Here is a 21,217-nt window from a genome sequence, read left to right on the forward strand (position 1 = left end):
CCTCCCTATCTCTCCTTAACTTCTCAAATTATGAAAGAAAACTTATAAGGCCCTATCCTTTATTTTCTCTCTAATTAAGTTATCCAAACACACTCTCACACTATCCTTTTTTTTCTTTTCTCTCCCTATCCCTCCAAATCAACCCGACCAAACACACTCTTAGAGATTATTATAATTTTTTTTTTAAAAAAAATTTAATTTATGTGATAATATCAATAATTTGCCGAAGTGTGTGGAAAACAGGTGTCAATTTGGGAGTTGTAGCCTGACCTTTCAATTCATGTATCAGTAGATTTTTATTAGTAGGGATGGTTTCTATGGTTATAAAAGGTCGTGTTGTTGGGACCTCTCATAAATAAGAAAGAGTCTTGTCTCTACATGTGGTTAGTTTTGGAGTGGAACCTACATTAGATCAGACAAAAATATGTTAATTAAACATATTTTTTTTTAAGATGAACAATTATTTTTAAATTTAAGAGAATAGTCTAATAAATAAATATAAATTCAAAATCTGAAGAAGAACTTATTAATATGTTTAGTTAAGTGAGTATGTATGACCACTCTTTTTAAGCACTACTCAAACTAAAAAAATAAATTATTAATGTACATAAATAAAAAGTGTTTAAGTAGGCGACAGGTGAATATTGATAAAATTAAGGATAATTTTGACACAATGATAAAATTGTTCTATTGTGACATGGAGGTCACATATTCAAAATCGAAAATAATCTCTTTTTTATATAAAAGTAAGATTATATACATCTAACCCTTTTCAGACACCGCAATGACGAGAGTCACATGTCCTGCACTAACCCATTTTTTCTACTTACCTATCCTGAATGAGTTCATAGCACAAAAGCAGTCTCCTCTCTTCTTATGATCTGCTTCCCATTTCCTCATCCTCTTGCTATCTCCAACAAGTGTTCATCCTCTAATCCTCATCGAAATCCTTACCACAATGACCTTCAAGGCCTTCTTGAGCGAGTGGCAGCTGAGAGGCTCATTCCTTATTAGCCTCCTTTTACAGGTCCTTCAATTTCTACCATTCAACACCAGAAAACGCAATCCATACATGCTGCTGACTGGTTGCCTATGGATACTCTACCTGGTCACCGACAAGGTCGCCATTTACGGCATAAGCATAGCTTCAAGGACCATAACTGACCCCACCCTCAAAATCCACCCTCAACTACTATCCTTCTGGACACCCATCCTTCTGCTTCACTTGGGTGGCCCTGACAACATCACTGCCTTCTCCTTGGAAGACAACCAGCTCTGGCTACGACAAATTCTCACCCTCGTCTCTCAAATTCTGTTTGCGGGTTATGTCCTAGTGAGGTCGTGGATGAACAATAGCATTAGGCTCCTCCTACTCATCTCTAGCATTTGCGTGTACATTGCTGGAACACTGAAGTATGGAGAGAGGGCTTGGGCATTCAAACGTGCTAGCACCGGCAGCCTCAGGGCGTCTATGATGAGTGCTGGAGATCCGGGGCCTAACTACACGGATTGTGTGGATCGTCGCTTGTCATCCAAACTCAATGCAGGCATTCCAGAAGACATAGAAGAATCAGTGAACAACTTACCCATTCATCCAGCTGAGGCTGGTAATGACCAGCCACAAGTGTCAAATTTGTACACAGCTTACAATTACTACCAGGCTTTTAAACGACTCTTTGTCGAGCTTATTCTCAGCTATGAAGATGGGAAGAGAAGTCGATTGGATTTCAAGAAGAAGAATGCCAGCGAAGCTTTTGAAATGGTTGGGATTGAGTTGAATTTCGCCTATGATGCGCTGTATACGAAGGCGCTGGTGGCTCATACTCGAGCTGGTTGCATCATTCGGGCAACTAACATGGCTCTAGTCATTGCAGCTTTGCTTCTTTTTGTTGTGATTGACAAAAAAGACTTCAGGGATACAGATGTTTTGATCACTTACCTGCTTCTTGTGGGTGCTCTTGCATTAGAAATCGGCTCGCTGGCAGTGTCCCTCATCTCAGATTGGACCATTGTTCTGTTGAGAAGCTCCTACAGAGATCACCAAAATCTGAAAGGGTTAGAAAAGCCCATCTTTTCGATCCTTAATTGGGTCCGCCAACCGAACAAACCACGCTGGTCTCACTCCATGAAGCAGCACAGCCTGTTGAGGTTTTGCTTGCATGATCAGGAATCATGGTTCGCAAAGCGCCTAGCTAATTTCAATGCTAAGGAATCATTTGACAAGTACTGGTTCACAGAGAACAAGAAAGTCCCCGGGGAACTAGAGAACCGCATTTGGGAGTCTTTGCTTGAAAAAGTCCCCCAGGAACAAGACATACACAATTTTGAGTTAGCGGATCAATACAAGAGCCTCAATACCTGCACAGCCTCTGTATTTGAGAGTTGTTCTGAACTAAAGTGGAGCACTGAAGGGGATTTCGACAAGACTTTACTTCTATGGCATGTAGCCACAGATATATGTTACAACTCTCAAGAAAATCAAGATGAAAATAAAGATACTTCACGAGAGGCAAGCAAGCTCATATCGCGGTATTTGCTGTATCTTCTGATTGTACGCCCATTCACGCTATCTTCAACAGCAGTATTGGGTCTCATACGATACAGAGATACGTGCGCAGAGCTCATTCAGTTCTTCAAAGAAGAGGAAGTGGTCGGACATGAATCCCCAAAAGATCACAAGTGTTGCAGGTCACTGTACAAAGTGCTGTGTTGTAGGTCAGGCTATTGTACTGCACCTGACGTGGAAAGAAAAAGCGATGCTTGTGACAATCTCTTGTTCATGCATACAGATGTACCACCCAAGAAGGTGAAGAAGGACCTGAGCAAGTCTGTGTTATGGGATGCAGTTGTACTAGCCAAACAACTGTTGGAACTGAAACACAAGATGTGGAAGACTATGGCCAGTGTGTGGATAGAGATGCTATGTTTCGTTGCACGTAACTGTAGAGGCGATTACCATGCTAAGCTGCTGAGCGAGGGGGGAGAGCTTCTCACTTGTGTGTGGTTTCTGGAGGCACATCTTGGTCTGGGGGATTACTTCAAAATGGCCATTGCGAACACTGATTGATCTCACTCGCTCTTGTACAAACAAAACAATCACTACTGAGAATATAAAACAAGCAAAAACTGCATTTTTATGAACTCCCTGTATCTTTTGTTTAGCATACTCTTGATCTGGCAATATAAAATTTGGCTCAGCACACCAATGTGTCATGACAACTAGGAAAACTTGCAACTCAGCCTCCCTTTAACCTGGCACTGCACCTGTATAGTTCATCAACAATTTTCAGGAATTGGGTTTACAGTAGCGCCAATGTCATTGACATTTGGGGTTAACGATGAACTTAGTTTTGAAGTAGCTAAAAGCCACCTTCATGGTAGAAGATAACAAAAGGGAGATGAAGTTGAGTGGCTGTATCATTATTCAAAGAGGTTACTCACCTTGGTAGCAAACCTAGTCCAACAGTCCACGAGTTTAAACAACCAGAACACAAAACCAGCTCAACAGAACATATAATACAGTTGAAACAAGGAAAAGGACCGCATAACTTCAGAAAATACCAAAAATAAATAAATAAATACCATGTTGGCCAACTAAAAAATCAACTTCCCAGGTTGCTAAGAATATAAAAAGGCATATGGCTGGAGCTGCCCATCATCCTGGTAAGCATATTCATCAACACTGAAACTTGGGATCCTGAATAAAGGATCCAGAGTTTAAAGTTAGTACACTGAGGGAATGGCTTGCTTTGCCCATGCAACAGTAGACATAGAAAGATCAGCCCTCGTTTCCTTGCATAGACATTTCGGAGAGCGCACCAAAAAGAAAAGATGGTATTTCTCATTTAATTGCAAAGTGAAAATAATAGTTATTTAATCTAATACAAATATGAGAAAACAGTAATGAAATAGAAAAAGCTTCAGCAATTGTTTCCTTGCATAGACAATTAAATTGTTAGGATATACTGAGCTTCCTCATGTTACTAAGAATTGAGAGCCAAAACCAAAACCATTTGGCCCCTAGTGCCAGTCAAGAGCTCAAGTCAAAAGAATGAAATTAAAGAAAAAGGGAAAAAACAAAATTCATCTTCGAAAATGCAATGACATAAATGGAAACTGCAAGTTTCGGAATGCTGCTCAGCGACAACACAACTTAAATGCAAACTTCACATTGCTCATCTTCAAGGTATGAGAATTAAGCCCGGTAGTATCTTCTCTCAAGGGTTCAATCCTAAAAACCGATCACTTCACTGCAAGTACATGATTCCACTATTGACCCAAAACAATTTCTTGTGTGTAAATTCATATGAGCTACTATACCTCCTCCTCCTGGACTTGACCATCTGCAGCAACAGATAGATCCTAAAAATTTACTTTGATGAATGATTATGAAAACTGAAATACAGATTTACCAAATAAAGCCAGAAAGTCTCACCAGCGAGTTGAACAGCAAAGTTGGCTTGAGCATCAGCCTCAGAGTTTAAGTGCTTTCAGAAAACACAACAAATGTTAGAATGTATCAAAAATCCATGGGAGGTTAAGCATCAGCTGGAAAGACGACAGAACAGATACTTTGCCATCAGTGCTAACAACCCAAAGAAAAGTTCATGGTGGACGGTATCAGAAAAGCAGTTCTCAATGTATTTTAGATAAACCCGGATGAAATACAATAAGATAAAAAAATGTTCACACAAGAAGGAAATTACAGAAAATACCCTCAGAACATGACTGATCTCGAAAGAAAGGAACTTTTTCTTCAGTTTTTTTGCCTCTTCACTCAAGGTCGACATATTTTCATTCTTTGCCTTCCATAAACCTTGAATCTGTTACATATAGCTTCCTTAGTATAAAAAACCGAAAAAAAAAAAACAGAGACAAACTAACCAAGTAACAACATGCCACCATGTATTAAGAAGCAGCAGTTAGTAGTGCAATGAAAGCAACATGAATTACTTGCCCTTATACATAGGGTATCTAGGTTTAGAAGTCAAGTATAGCAGTGAGGTTAAAGGTATGTTCCCGCTTCTAGTCTACACAAGAAAATGAAGTTGGTTCTACTAGGCTACCAGCTTTTTCTTCAATATCTAAGCTGGTCAGAAACAGTGACCAAAGCATGGCAACACAAATATCATCGGGAAGATGCAAACTTGGGCCTAGATGCCTAGAAGAGGTATTCATTGGGATCTTTTGTAATAGGTACAAAAACTTAAATCAGAAATATTAAGCTGGGTTGGTTTTGGGTCAGGATATACTGCATTCGCCCACATTTGGAACTGCCATTGGTAGCTGAAACAGGGTCAGTGGAAGGGTCAAGGAAAGAAGTTCCTTGCCCGAAGACGAGAAATAAGAAACTGATAGATCCTAGCATTGTCTGTACCGTAGTGATAAATATTGATCATCAGAGCACATTGACCATCAGACAAGTATTGGGCCGGAGGCGGAGATTAGCATTATTGGAAAACAAGTGTTTCATCAAAGAGAAGTAAATGATATATTGTGGGCTTGGTTCAAGAATCAGCCTCAAGTATAAGAGAGTATGATTATCATTCTCAGTGCATCAACCAATTATCTTTTTGCCTTCCTCTTGTTCTTCCATATGTAGCAAACAACACTTGTTTACTATTGCATCATTTCTCTTCATCAAATAGGACCAAACCATTTTAGAAGTTATTTCCCCCTCCTCTTTTCATCTCACCTTAAGTTAAATTAACCTGTCTTCTTTATAACAAATGCTTTATTTCTTCCAAAGAAAAATGCAAAAAAGCCCTTTGATCTTTTCTGAGATCTGCAAATAACTCCTGAACTAACGAATAGGCAAATAACCCCCTATACTTTTGTACCCTTTAAAATACCCCTACCATCTTCGTTCCATTAAAACGCGGGGCGGGGGGAGTGTTGAAACTCATGAAATTTAGTTATATTACAATTAATAATATCCTTTTCTGTGACTTAACCAAAAAAAAAAAAAATCATTTTGTGTGGACCAAATTGAGAGATAGGACCGTAATTCTAGGCTCTGATAGTCAAAGTACGTAAAGGTCAAACTAGACCTACAGGAGAAGGAGGGAGGGAGGGGGGTGAATAAATAATTGAAATTTAAATAATCACATTGGTCTCGTATTCTTATCTTAGAATCACCTACTTAACTATGACCTAGACGTTCTGCTCAGACTGCTGCTGACAGTTAACGAACCCTCTCCTCACCCAATCCACTCTTCAATTGGTGCTTTGAAGTTCAGTCCTTGGTGGTTGTGTAACTTGTGTGGATTTTGCTACAATGTTAAAGTCCTTGATGAATTTCCATATTCAACAGTTAAAGTCACTCACCATCTATATGAACTGAAGATGCAAGAATTCGTTCGTTTCTTCTTTCTCTCTCTGTAGAATTCTTCCAAAAAATTCCCCCCTTCTTATCCACCTGCAATGGTCTATTTATAGACCATTACAATTATTATTGTTAACTGATTATATTGGGCCTATATTCAAAAGTTTTCTTCCTTCTGGGCCTGATCTTCCAATGGGCTTGATCTTCCTCGGTGGATCCTCCAGGTTCGGCCCATTCCGGGGTGCTTTGGCATGGGCCATACTTCAATTGTCCGACCCGATCCCGTTCCAGCGAACTATATCCGGCCCATGCCACTTGCTGCATCCTCAACTGCCCCCATAATTACCCCTTATTGATTAGGGGGTAATTATTAGAGGCTGCTAATGATAACCTAACGGCTCGAGAAGATCGCGTGGGAGAATGGACGGTTAAATTTAGGGGTCGGCGTTTCGAGATTCAAAAAACTCATCGCTTTCCTGACTCCTCGGCTCTTGGGCTCACCTTGTCTTTATAAGCTTTATAGATGTTCCATCGATCCTCTTTACCGTCTCCATCTCACTTTTTGTTGTTCGAATCCTCTCCGGCGATCTCTTGCAAAAGATCCTCCTTCCAGTGGCCTTGCAGTACTTTTTGCCGTTCTCACTCTCTGAGATTAGTTTCATTTGCATTTTTCTTTTGAAAGACTTCTTTCTCCTCCTCGAAATCTTCATTCATTGTCACCATGACAGTAGATTTAGACGTTCTTCGCATGAAACTTCACCTCCCTGACGATGTAGAAATTAGAAATTGCCCCCGAGAGGTGAATATTAGAACCGGTGCTGGCCTTCTTCCCGGCAAGGTCCTGTTTTCACTCCTCCATCTTAATCTCCTTAGGTTTCCTTTGCATCCCTTCTTTTGCTATGTTTTCAACAAGCTAAATCTTTCCCCTTTGCAAGTAAACCCAAAATTCCTTAGGATTTTGTCTGTTATGCTACTCCTGATTCGTGACAGAGGTCTGGATCTGGACCTCGTAGATCTTCTCCTTTGTTACAAGGTTAGCAAGATCAGAACTGATGAACCGTTTTACCACTTTTTCCCCATTGAGAAGAGGTCCATCTGCACGGATAAAATCAAATCCGAGAAGGGTTGGAGGAAAAATATAATTGGGGTTAGGGGAGCCTGGTTCTCTCCAGCTGCGGAGGATTTCCCTATCTCGAGCACTTTTGGAGAGTGCTCTGTCTCTTTTTACAAGAAATATAAAAACCATAAGAGTGACTGTCCTTGCGAGATTTGCATTCCTCGTTTTTGTACTTTCTTGTGCCATTCCTTAGGCATTCCATGTGATGATTTGAGCTACGGTGTGTGCAGGGATAGGGATAACTACCTGAAGCAGTACGTTCTGACCAACGTTCCCTCCTACTCGGACCTCCTCACCTCAGACAATCTCCTCGAAATCTCAGTCCTCGACAAGACAATGAGCCAACTCCAGATCCCTTCCTTCGGCAGGAAGAAAACTGCCCCTAGGCCTGTTATCACCCCTGCATCAAATTCTTCACCAGCTTCAGCATCTTTCTCTGCTACCCTTTCTGATACCACTCCTTCCACCGATCTATCCGTGACGGCTGCTGACCCGGTCGCTAACACAGCGACTGCCAGTCCGAACGTTACCCCTTCTGTCAGCAATCCTCCTGGTTCTACTACTGCTTCCGCACGGGAAAAGGCAAGAGGAAAAAGGCATCAACCTGATAGTGCCCTCAGTGTCGATGATGTTCCTTTGTCTCAGAGGGTTAGGCCCTCTGGGCCGAATGTGATATCCCTAGCAAGACTTCCTCAGACTAGGCCCCCTACCCCTTCTGGGCATGCCTCCACTTCAGGAATGACGCCATGGAACCCTCGCTTCATTCGAACAGACGGATCGTCTGTTAAACCGACCGAGACCATGTTCAAGGATGGTCAGACCGCAATGGCTTACTACAGGAGCATGTGGACTCCCAAGGACATTGAGGTAGCCAAAGGTCTGTCTCAGAGGGAAGTGTTCAGCCGATTTCCCTTATCCGCCATGGAGGTAACTTCTGCCCCTTAGTCAATAAGTCTTTACACAATCTTTACACTTATTTTCTTCTAACCATCTGCTCGGCTTAACCAGTTGTCCTGTATATCTCTACAGACCCTGTACGGGATGATGGCTATGCAAAAACAAGTTGAGCTTGTAAATGCTAAGGTCCGTGCGCTTTCTGACAGCCTTAATGCAGCGAACAAGGAGAACGATGATTTGGCTGCTCAGAAGACCGGGTTGATAGTTCAGCTTAGTAAGATTGAAAAGGAGAGGGATTCGCTAAGGAAGGAGACTGACTCTCTTCAGGATGAGAGGAATGCATTGCAGCTCGAAAAGAGTGTCTGGCATACCGAGCGGGAATCCCTTAAGGCTGAAAAGGAAGAACTGCTACGCCTTTTGAGTGATGAGCAATCCGCTCGGATGGCCTTTGAGAAAAGGGCTTTGGACGAGCGCAACGCTTTACTCGATACCATCAGTAGGGTAAACGGTGGCATGCTAGCTCTACATGCTCGGTTTTCTAGAGTTGGAGCCCTCAGATATGCTCAGGGGTTCCGAGAGGGTTATGCCGATCGTGTTTCGGATGAGGGTCAGACCGGTTCTACCCCTGATAATGTTGACAAGGAACTGGATATTGACCCTCTTGGTGTTTATACCGATCTAGACTCCACCGCTGCTGAGGGCATATTTGATGAATGCCAAGAGATTGCCTCTTCTCGGATCACTCCTACTCCTTCTGCTACTCTGACTTTGGACATTCTTCCTCTGTCCACCTTGACTCCATCTGTTATTACTGCTGAAGATAACCCTCGGCAGAATGATTCTTCCAACGCTATTGAGGGTAGGACTCAACAGAACGATTCTGTCATTCACCTCGACTCTCCACCTCGTGAGGATGGTGATACCAACAATAATGAGGAGACAGCCCAGCACCATCAAGAGGCTGACGAGGCAAACGCCTCTTAGTTAGAACTCTTTTTTTTTTTTTTTTTTTTTTTTTTTTTTTTTTTTTAATGTACTGACTTTTGTATATTCGCCATCTTTACACCTCATCTTTTTTGTAACTCTTTGAACTTTATTAATGAGATGGCCGACTTCTGATCAAGCTCTTTATGTAAACTCTTTTTTTTTTATTTTTTTTTATATTTTTTTTAGCAAGTGTTTGGCGTTCGGCTCATAGTGCCAGCTGCCACTTACTTTGCTCAGGCGTCTGACACTCGGTTAGAATGCCACTTGCCACTTGGCCCTCTCTTCTTTCTTAGCAAGTGTTTAACGTTCGGCTCATAGTGCCAGCTGCCACTTACTTTGCTCAGGCGCCTGGCGCTCGGCTAGAATGCCACTTGCCACTTGACCCTCTTTTTTTTTCTTAACAAGTGTTTGGCGTTCGGCTCATAGTGCCAGCTGCCACTTACTTTGCTCAGGCGCCTGGCGCTCGGCTAGAATACCACTTGGCCCACTTATTTTTTTTATTTTTATTTTTTTTTTTGCAAGTGTTTGGCGTTCGGCTCATAGTGCCAGCTGCCACTTACTTTGCTCAGGCGCCTAGCGCTCGGCTAGAATGCCACTTGCCACTTGGCCCTCTCCTTTTTTTTTTTTTTCTTAGCAAGTGTTTGGCGTTCGGCTCATATTGCCAGCTGCCACTTACTTTGCTCAACCTTTTAAAGAGGAGTATAATCTTTATAAATCTCAGAAACTTGTACATTCGACTGTGTTCAATTGAAAATGAACAAAATTCAGTATTGAATCTCAACTTTTTATTTATAATACCTCTTCAGAGAAGTAGCATTCCAAGGCTTGTTAACCAGCCTTCCGGCCATGGTTTCTAAGGTATATGCCCCCTTTCCTATGGCTTCTGCAATTCTGTATGGGCCTTCCCATAGTGGCATCATCTTTTTGACTATCCCCACCTTCTTTTTCAGAACCAGATCACCTGGTCTAAAGTCTCTGTGCTTTACTTTCTTGTTATGGCTGTTCGCAAGCGTCTGCTGGTAGGATGCGAGCCTTACCGCTGCTGCATCTCTTTTTTCTTCCAGCAAATCGAGGCTAAACCTTAACATACTGTCATTATGCTCACGGTTCCATGCTAAGATTCGAACAGTCACAACTAAGTGCTCGACTGGTATAACTGCCTCGGTACCATACGCCATGGTGAATGGGCTTTCTCCGGTCGGTCGTCTTGGGGTTGTTCTGTAGGCCCATAGGACGTTCGGCAGTTCATCTAACCACCTTCCTTTCTTTTCTTCTAGCTTCTTCTTGATACAAATAAAGATTGTTCTATTTGTAATTTCCGCCTGTCCATTGGCCTGTGGGTGACTTACTGTCGCCAGCTTTTGATTAATTCCATATTCCTCCAACAGCTCTCTTACTTGCTTACTGTCAAGGTTGGTCCCATTATCCATGACGATTGACCTCGGAACACCAAACCGGCAAATAATATTACTCCAAATGAATCGTCTCACATGAGTTTGAGTAACGCTCGGATATGGCTCTGCTTCCACCCACTTAGTAAAGTAATCTGTAGCCAGCAGCACATACTTGTTCTGAGCTCTGGCAGTTGGTAGAGGACCAACTACATTCATCCCCCACTGTGCGAAAGGCCATGGTGTGGCCATTACGTGCAAGTCTTCAGGTGGTTGGTGAATTAGTGGTCCGAACCTTTGGCACTTATCGCACCTTCTGGACAATTCTTCCGAGTCTCGCGACATGTTCGGCCAGAAATATCCTTGCGCCATTGCTTTGTGCGCTAAAGATCTCCCCCCTGAGTAGTTTCCACATACACCTTCATGAATAGCTTGTAGTATTTGCCGAGCCTCTGTGGGGGTAACACACTTTAAGTAAGGTCCGGAAAAAGATCTTCTGTACAACTGGTTATGCACTACGGCGTACTTCGCAACATTCGCTTTGATTTTCCTAGCCTCATCTCTTTGCTCAGGCACAGTACCATCTCAGATGTAAGTTATGATCGGATCAATCCAGCTTGGCTCATATGGAATAACATTCACTTGCCAAGGATCCGAGCCTAAAGGTTCTTCGAAAATGGATGGCTGGTTTAATATTCCCACTGGAATCACCCTTGCCAATGTTTCTCCAGAACCCGAGGCACTACATGCTAGCCGGTCGGCATCTTCGTTATACTCCCTTGGAATTTGAATGAATTCAATTTTTTTTAAAGTTTTTGGCCTCCCGCATAACAGTAGAACGATATGCTTCCATCGTTTCATCCTTGGTTTCATGCTCACCCCTCACCTGCCGAACAATTAACTGTGAGTCACTAAAAACATTCAAATTCCTGACCTTAAGCTCCTTGGCAAGCTTAATTCCTACCAGCAACGCTTCATACTCTGCCTCATTATTCGTGGCTCCGAATTAAAGCGAAGCGCTTGGCTTAAGGCTGTACCTTCTGGCGTCTGCAGTTTGATCCCAATGCCTGCACCCATCTGATTTGAGGATCCATCAACGAAGAGTTTCCATAAGCAACCACGAAGATCCTCCTTCACGTCCTCTGAATCACATTCTAGTAAAAAATCTGCCACCGCTTGCCCTTTGACTGCTGTTCTAGGTTTGTATGTGATATCAAATGAGCTTAACTCTATGGCCCACTTCTTCATTCTTCCTGAGAGATCTGGTTTGTGCAGGATTATTCTGATAGGGAAAGTGGTTCAAACGATGATAGGATGGGATTCAAAATAATGTCTGAGCTTTCTTTTCGCATGCACTAGCGAGAGTATCACCCGCTTTGCCTTTGAATAACGTCTTTCGGCCTCAGTCATTGTCTTGCTAACATAGAACACTGGATATTGCTTCCCTTCTGCGTAGCGGATCAGAACGCCACTTGTCGCGATGCTGGATACTCCAAGATATAAAAACAGCTTTTCGCCCGATTCTGGAGCTGACAGTACCGGAAGGTTCTGCATATACCTTTTCAGAGCAGTTAACGCTAGGTGCTGTTCATCCCCCCAAACCTGCTTGCCGTGGCTTCGTATTGTGTCAAAAAATGGTTTGCATCGATCTGACAATTTGGAAATGAACCGGCTCAGTGCAGCAATCCGTCCCGTAAGTGTTTGCACTTCTTTGACTGTCGTCGGCTCGGCATTCTTAGTCAGAGCATCTGCTTGGGCAAGGCTTGCCTCGATGCCTCTGAGATTAACCACGTGCCCTAGGAATTGGCCTGAACTTACACCGAATGAGCACTTGGTCGGATTGAGCTTCATTCCATATCGCCTCAACACATCAAACACGTCTCGCAGATGCTTCACATGATCAGCTTTCATCTTACTTTTTACCACCATGTCATCAATGTAAGCTTCCACTGTCTTCCCTATTTGTTCTTTAAAAATTTTGCTAATAAGTCTTTGGTAAGTTGCTCCGGCGTTCTTCAGTCCGAATGGCATAACTTTGTAGCAATACGTCCCGCATTCGGTAACGAAAGAAGTTTTTTCTTCATCAGCGGGGTCCATGGGGATCTGATTATAATCTGAATAAGCATCTAAAAAGGTCAAGCGTTCATATCCAGTAGTTGCATCCACCATCTGATTAATCTTTGGCAGCGGGAAGTTATCCTTCGGACAGGCTTTGTTTAAATTGGTAAAATCAATGCATACGCGCCATTTCCCATTTTTCTTCTGCACAACGACCACATTCGATAGCCAGTCAGGTTAGTACACTTCTCTTACAAACCCCGCATCAAGCAGCTTGTCAACCTCCTCGGCAATAATTCGGTTGCGCTCGGGGGCAAACCGTCGCTGCTTCTGCTTTACAGGTTTTGCATTGGGGTTAACGTTCAAGGAGTGACAAGATACAAAAAGATCGATCCCTGGCATATCTAGGTGACTCCATGCAAACACATCTGCGTTTTGAGACAAAAAATCAACTAATTCTTGCTTTTCCTCCTCAACGAGTCGTTCCCCCACTCTGGTTGTCCGTTCCGGTCGGAACTGATCGATCTGCTCATCAAACAGGGGTTCTTCAGTCAAGCCTACTGGCTCCTCCTCCCCACTCTGCTTGGAGGGAGGCTCCTGTAATTGCTATCTCGGACTTGCTGAACAAATGGGAGCTTTCCCCTTTCCGACATGTTTCAGTGTTACAGAATAACATTCTTTAGCTGCAACCTGGTCTCCATGAATGTCAATCACTTTGGTTCCGTTTGGCCCCAGGCATCTCATTACCTGATGCAGAGTGGAAGGAACACCTTGAACTCTGTGGATCCACCCTCTGCCCATCAGAAGATTGTAAGAGGGATGAATTTCAACAACCACAAAGGTTTCCATCAAAACCCTCTCGGCAGCATGTACCGCTACCTCCACCGTACCGACGGGCTCCACTCGCTTTCCATCAAACCCAGTAGTGGATTCCCGGTGGATTTCAGCCGATCCTGTTTGATCTCGAGCCGATCGAATGTATCTCTTGGCATGATGTTCGCACTACTTCCAGGGTCAATTAGAACTTTGCGCACCAAGCATTTGGCCACTGTCAAACTTACGACCAGCGGGTCCTCATGAGGGATCTGAACACGCAACAAGTCTGTTACGTCAAACTTTATCTGCGTTGATGCGCTCTGTTGGTGCACAGTGTTTACACTGCCTATCCTTCTCTTCATCCGTGCCTGGCGAAGGCGTGTTCGAAGCAGTTCATCTGACTCCTCGGCAGGTTCTGGCCGACCGTGAATTGCATTGATTACTCGAACTGGTTGCGTGTTGTGAGAATTCGACTTCTGATTCTTCTTCACGTGCTCCATTGGTCGGTTCTGTTCCACCACTGGTCCTTGAATATAACTTTCGAACTCCCCTTTGGCTATCAGCATCTCTACCTGTCTCCTTAGGTTCCTACATTCGTTAGTCTGGTGGCCAAAATCAGAATGAAATGCACAGTGCTTAGACTGATCCCTCTGTTCGAGAGGTTGTCTGATTGGTAAAGGAGGTCGGAACTTATCTTCATTTTTTTGGTACAGTCTTGCTAGGGTAACTTTCAATGGAGTAACCAGCTCTTCCTCTCTGGGCCTCTTCTCAGATTTCCACGAGGAGCGTTGCGGCTGAACCTGTTTTTGCCTGATCTTTGCTTTGGTCTTTTCTTCCGTGGATATGACGGATGTCTTCCGAGCGTTTGCCGCCTCTTCTTCTTCCAAGCGCACAAATCCATCGGCTCTTTCGTTAAGTTCATCCATAGTCTTCGGCGTGTTCACCACCAAGCTTGTGTGGAATGGGGTGCCACGGTTCATGGCTAGTATGAATGCTTGAACTGCCGTTGAAGGGTGACATTCAATAACCATGCTCTTGGTAAGGTTAAACCTGGTTAGGAAAGCCTGGAGAAGCTCAACAGTATGTTGCTTCATTGTGAATAGGCTCGAAATATCTTTCGCTGGACGCTTGCTTCCATAGTATTGGCTTATGAACCGATCACACAAGCTTCGGAAACTATCCACTGAACCCCTCGGCAGGTTCTTGAACCAATTCAGAGCTGGTCCGGCCAAACTCGTAGGAAAGTACTTGCACATCAAAGAGTCATTCTCAGTGTTTAGAGCCATTTTCAACTGGATGTGATACACGTGATCGATCGGATCGGTCGTTCCGTCGAACAGAATGAAAACGGGCATGGAAAATTTCCTCAGACTCGGAGCATTCAGAATCTCATCGGTGAACGGTGAATCAACTGTTCGAGCTGCTGAACGGAGTGCTTCATTTTCCCTCTGGAACCCCGCGGTTGCTCTCTGGTCTACTAATCTCCTCTCTGAGCTGAGATAGTCGAACGTCGTCATGGAAAGCCGATAGGTCGGATCGAATGACCTGTCCTCAACAAAGTCTTTGCGCCATGGAAGCATAGCTTTGTGACGATTCAACTCTGTTGCTTCACCTCGGCTGAGCGTTTCTTGATGTGGATCAAAAGTCATAGCTTCGTTTCGCCTGATCTGCTCACGCCGTGGATCCATGTGAGTTGATCCTTCACGATCATCAATACGACGAAGATTTGGCGGCAAACCGTCTCGCCGGATTTCCTCGCGGTGAGGATCTACTAGATTGTTTCCGACCTCCTCACCGTGATGTGCTGCATCGGTACGTGCACCTTCTTCTCCTACCGGGAGTGGTCGTGGAATTACTGGAGCTTCTTGACGCTGCATTTCAGTCCTTAGATCCGCATTTTCTCTCCGGAGAGCTTCGATCATGTTCATCAACTCATCAAGTTTCACTTGCTGGACGTTCTCAACCATATTGGAGTTGTCACCCCCTATCATGATTCCGGATCGAAGCAAAGGCATGAATTACGAACTCCGAAACAGATCTAAGCGTCATCGTTGCAAACTCCGTTAGATCTGGGCTTAACTTCACCGAATCGTGATCACTGTTTGCTAGATCTGAACTTTTCTAGCTTTGAACTCACCGGATCTGACTGCAATTGAGCAAATCACAATTGCGTCATTCCGAAGCAAATGCCTCAGAATCCACAATAAGCAAGAATTCTCTCTGAACAAACTACAATCTCACTGATCTGGATTCAACTTCCAGAAATCACACTGTGTACTCACAAACTTGATTGAACTAATATGGTACTGATCGGGCTCGAATTGATCTTCTTCTCCGTTCCCACAGACGGCGCTAATTGAAGATGCAAGAATTCGTTTCTTCTTTCTCTCTCTCTAGAATTCTTCCAAAATTTCCCCCCTTCTTATCCACCTATAATGGTCTATTTATAGACCATTACAATTATTATTGTTAACTGATTACATTGGGCCTATATTCAAAAGTTTTCTTCCTTCTGGGCCTGATCTTCCAATAGGCTTGATCTTCCTCGGTGGATCCTCCAGGTTCGGCCCATTCCGGGGTGCTTTGGCATGGGCCATACTTCAATTGTTCGACCCGATCCCGTTCTAGCGAACTATATCCGGCCCATGCCACTTGCTGCATCCTCATGAACGGATGATGAGTAAAACAAACAAATCTAGCAATTAAATTGCCAAATTGCCAGACTGCCAGAATACACTAAAAAGTATGCCTTGCCTTGCTATAGGATGCTTAAAGTATACTTGGTAATTGTAATACGGGGGTATTACAGTAATTTTTTTCTAAAAATGTTATGCTCTTTATATAGAACTTTGCAACAATAAAGAATTAGGAAACTACCTTCCCGCATGCTTTGATCAAGAGCCATATATACAATCAATCAAACCAAGTTTCATGAGCTTCAAGCAATCGTTCAATCAAATAGAACTCGCTTGTCTGAGTTCTTATAGGAATTAAAAAATTGAAATAATTTTTAAAATCCACAAATTTCAAACCCTAGCATGTTTAGCGATGCGGAAGCAAGCATATGAACCCTAATTTGGTGAGTGCACTGATTTTATAGTTGCAATTACATTTTTGCCCTTGTTGAAACTTTGAATTTATAGTTTTACCCTTGACAAAGGTAACTCAAATAACTACCTTAACTAATTTTTTTTAATCTGAAATTTACCAACTTAAGTCCCATTGACCTTACACAAACTTCCCTGGGGATATATTTTAGGCCCCAATACGGGATTTAGGATGGGATATTTTAATGGTACATCTTTGTGATTTAAAAATAAATAAAAAATTGCGATTTTTTAAATGATCTTTTAACAGTTTTTCCATTTCCATTTCTTAAGGTTAATTACGTAATCATATCTCTGATGACAGCTAGGCCTCATTTGCAAATGCGGGATAGTTCAGGGTTTTTTTCCCAATTTGTCTATTCGTACTTTATTAATTGTTGTATTTGCTATGGACCGAAGGATGTGTATTGATTGCAGATGTATGTCTAAAAGTTAGACCTCCTTGAATCTTAAATCTCAGGATTAAAGGATCTGAGTTGAAAATTGTTAAAAAGTCAGATGCATTAGACAGACAAGTCTTGCATAGTTAAATAAACTATATGTTATGTAATAGTTGAATTACACTCAATTACATAAATCTGAATATATGATGGCAACAATTTTTAGATATTCACAATCAGAATTCAAATCAAGTGGCATGTAGTGAGAAGTCAGCTCAGACCCAAAATCAACTCATGCACCCTGATTCAGCCTCAACTGGAGAACGTAGATTTGACCAAAGAATCGAGCGTCAAATGAACCAGCTAACAAAACAAGCCGACTCAAACGTATTTGAAAAAGGAAAATAGAAAAATTAATTATTTTAAAATAAATTTTAAAATGAAAAATACCTGAAAACCATAACATTCTAGAGGCAAGTTCTCTCAGCCGGGGGAACTGATCATAACGAAGATGAAGATATATTTAAGATTATTATCAATGCTTTTATTTTCAGGGATTTGCAATATCATTTTGTTGTCCAATTTTGCTAGGTTTATTATTAATCTTCTGCTATTTTTTCTCTTTGCGTTTGACTACTAATAAGTGCATAATTTATACATAATTAACCTCCAAAATTATATTTGTTAGTAGTTTATTTTGTGTTATTTTATTTAATTCTTGTGTTTTTCTAGGTTATAGGTATTTTTTCTGAAAAAAGCCCAAATCCAACAAATAAAGAGGCCAAATACTCTTATGCGCATGCTTTACTATTTGGGCCATAACTCTCCGCTCAGGTATTGGATTAAAGCAAGCCCAGATGTTTCAAAAAGCTTATCCATAGAGAGAGATATCTGTATTTCACAAAGAAGCCCTAAATCTGATGTTTAAGGGGTTAAATTGGGTGTCAAAGTGGACCCAATTTTCTGTGCAAAAATTATACCAGTTATGGTAATTTGACCATAACTTCGACTCGGACATCAGAATGACGTGAAATCAGCGGCTGTGGAAAGATAACTTGAAGCCAAAGATATTTGTATTTCACAAAGATTTTGTGAATTGCATTCCAAATCAGTCAAAAATGGGCTCCAAGTTATTGCAATTATGGAAACAAGATTTTGACGGATTTTCGTTTCTACAATTTCCTATTTGTTTCTTCTGGAGGAAAACCCTAAAGGACCTCTATATAAGAGAAAGCAGAGCAGCCAAGAGATGAGGGAGAGAAAAATATTCAGAAAAATATAGATGATCGATCTGTGGCTAACGAGCAGAAGGAGGACGCTCGTGCAACTGACAGAAAAACCGTAAAATACCTTCTCTACTTATGATTCCGGGTTTGGTTGTAATCATTTTATTTTTCATGGGGTTCTAAATTTCTCAGCCTTCTAAATCTCTTATTAGCCAAGGCGGAGAGGAAACCCTAATCTTGTAACTCTATAATTTTCAATTGTTAAGTTTGTTGGATGTTCATAATTGATTAAAAAAATCTTGTTCTTCATCTTTCAATGCATGTTTCAATACACTTTATGTTATGTGCTTAACCAAGACTGAAATTGAATGTATTTGAACTCTAGCATATAGGTTACTTGTGTCTGACCATGAACTTGTAACCTTCATAAGACTGTTTGAGAAGAATATATAAATTATAATTATTTATGCCTAACCATGGATAAATAGTTGTAGTTTATGTGTTTTCCTTCAATTATTTATTTATGATTTGTGACCAAGATGAAATATTTAATTGAATCTATGTCTAACCAACGATAGACCGTCCATGAATTTAATTGAAAATATTATATATTGGATGTGTGGATATTAAATCAGACATTTAATAAATTCGCAATTGAAAATAGGGCAGAGTTATGAGCACATCTGATGGTTGGGAGCCGGATGGTGGGGCTTTGTCCTCTGATGTTGATGTTTTGAATGTGGCGGAATGTTCCCCTGCACTGGACATCCCACCACCAGTATGGGAGAATGGGGACACGATTGGAATTGATACTCCATTGGCAGTAATTAGAGACGTGCAAAGGGTTGCTAACTTGGATGGCAGAAGTGAGGAGTGGTTTATGGAGTGCATAGGAGGGACAAGTAAATTGCTGGGATTATCATGTGTTGGGGAGGAGGAGCAAACTCATGAAATGTTTCAAGTGGTTGAGGATGAGTAGGCGATGGTGAAGACTACGAAGAGTCCTGGGTGGAAGGGGGGGAGAGAGCTTAAAAGTTTGATTTCCTATGTCAACTATGAAGGGAGGAGTGGGGAGAAGGGTGAGAGGAGGAGTGGGGGAAGGAGGGGGGGAGGGAAAGAAATTGTGTCTTGGAATGTTCAGGGGTTGAATGACCCGAACAAAAGAAGGGTGGTGAAGGTTCTTTTACGAAAATGGGGGATACATGTGGTCTGTTTGCAGGAGTCTAATTTGGCTTCGGCTTCTAATCGTGTTATTAAAAGTCTTTTGGGGGGAAGAGGGGTAGGTATGTGGATTGAGAGGTGATTGATGCTGAGTGGACTGCTGGAGGTATTGTGGTGCTTTGGGATAAAAGGTGGGTCTCGAAAGCTGGCTTGTGAAAAGGGAGGTACTCTATTTCTATGTTATTCTCGCTGGAGGAATATGGTTCACAGTGGGTCTTTTCTGACGTGTATGGGCCAAGAGGGGATGTCTAAAGAAGAGGTTTGTGGGAGGAGTTGGGGTTTGCTAGATGAAGGTGGACAGTTCCATGGTGCATTGGAGGAGATTTTAATGTCGTCTGTATGCCTAGTGAGAGATCCACATGAGGTCTTTGGTCACCAGCCACGACTGAATATTCTCATTTCATTGACACCCACCATCTCATTGATCTTCCGATAGAAGGAGGCCATTTCACGTGGTCTAGTGGACAGGAATCACCAACGTTGTCATGTCTGTATAGATTCTTGGTTTCGGGGGATTTGGAGAAGTTCCCTGATGTTTCTGAGGTGTTTGGCCCGTGCTATTTCGGACCATATTCCTATTCTTCTTGATTATGGAGGGATGAGGAGAGGGAGATCACCCTTCCGGTTTGAAAATATGTGCCTCCAAACTGATGACTTCAAAGATGGGATTCATCTTTGGTGGACGGGTTTCGAGGTTAGGGGTAGTCCAACTTTCCAGTTGGCATCCAAATTAAGGTTGTTGAAGAGTGATATCAAGACTTGGAACAAAGTGTTTGGTAACCTTGAATGGCGAAAGAACAAAATCCTCCAGGAAATCTCATATTTGATTAGGAAGGAGGATGAGGAGGGTCTTAGTAGCAGGGATGTTAGCATAAAGGGAGGAGTGTACGGTTGAGTTTGGAGATATTGTGGAGATGGAGGAGATCTCTTGGAGACAGAAGTCTAGAGCCCTCTGACTCAAGGAAGGTGATCGGAACACGAATTTTTTTCACCGATTGGCTAATGCTCATAGAAAAGGTAACAACATTAGGAGGATTCGATTTAATGGGGTTACGGTTACTACAGAAATGATATCCGGAATGGATTCATGTCTTTTTTCAAGCACTTTTTTGAGGAGACTGCCTCTTGGAGGCCTTTGCTTAATGGGCTTGAGTATGCAGTTATCTCGGATGGTGATAAGAGAGTGGCTTGAGATGCCATTTGGGGAGGAGGAGGTGTTGGCGACTTTGAGGAGCTGCGATGGGAATAAAGCTCCTAGGTTGGATGGTCGTACTTTAGCTTTCTTTCAACATAATTCGGTGGTGAAGGCTAAGGTGATGGGGGCAATTGGCTCTTTTTTTTCTGCATGGATCATTTTAGAAGAGTCTCAATGGTTCCTTTATAACTCTTGTCCCAAAAAAGGATGGAGCAATTGAGGCATAGGACTTAAGACCCACCAGCCTTGTTGGGGCTATGTATAAGATTATTGCGAAAGTGCTAGCCATTCAACTAAGGAGAGTGCTTGATGAGTGATCTCGGATTCTCAGAATGCATTTGTTGGAGGGCATCAAGTTTTCGATTCAGTGTTGATTGCCAGTGAGTGTATTGAGGCTAGGGCGAGAAGTGGAATTCCGGGGATCATGTGCAAACTAGATATTCAAAATGGATTTTTTATGTATATGATGAAGAGAATGGGTTTTGGTCAAAAGTGGA

At 42.3% G+C, this 21,217-nt stretch overlaps 2 protein-coding genes across 7 annotated transcripts in view; one reads left to right on the forward strand and one right to left on the reverse strand.

Moving 5' to 3' along the window:
- The first annotated feature begins 958 nt into the window (after positions 1-958).
- On the forward strand, positions 959-3,067 carry LOC132296219 (uncharacterized). Its single transcript, XM_059794432.1, has one exon. It carries the CDS (start codon positions 959-961, stop codon positions 3,065-3,067), a length of 2,109 nt encoding a protein of 702 aa, XP_059650415.1.
- Positions 3,068-3,821: 754 nt separating this feature from the next.
- Positions 3,822-21,217, reverse strand: part of LOC132294941 (uncharacterized) — a 40,290-nt gene continuing 22,894 nt past the window's right edge. For 5 of the 6 annotated variants that reach the window (XM_059792989.1, XM_059792984.1, XM_059792986.1 and 2 more), the window contains 3 exons: positions 4,707-4,823; positions 4,436-4,487; positions 3,822-4,343 (listed from right to left, as the gene is read on the reverse strand). In XM_059792989.1, coding sequence (XP_059648972.1) covers positions 4,315-4,343; positions 4,436-4,487; positions 4,707-4,823 — 198 coding nt within the window. In that variant the 3' untranslated portion in view covers positions 3,822-4,314. The remainder of the gene's footprint in view (positions 4,344-4,435; positions 4,488-4,706; positions 4,824-21,217) is intronic. The other variant, XM_059792990.1, reaches the window with a different exon arrangement.

Source organism: Cornus florida, unplaced genomic scaffold (assembly GCF_030987335.1).
Source record: "Cornus florida cultivar Cherokee Brave unplaced genomic scaffold, ASM3098733v1 CherokeeBrave_3.0.0_Hap2_Chr02, whole genome shotgun sequence".
Classification (NCBI taxonomy): domain Eukaryota; kingdom Viridiplantae; phylum Streptophyta; class Magnoliopsida; order Cornales; family Cornaceae; genus Cornus; species Cornus florida.

Bases quoted from the DNA above. Each gene is read 5' to 3' on its own strand.
- LOC132296219 (XM_059794432.1), top strand. From the start codon at position 959: ATGACCTTCAAGGCCTTCTTGAGCGAGTGGCAGCTGAGAGGCTCATTC.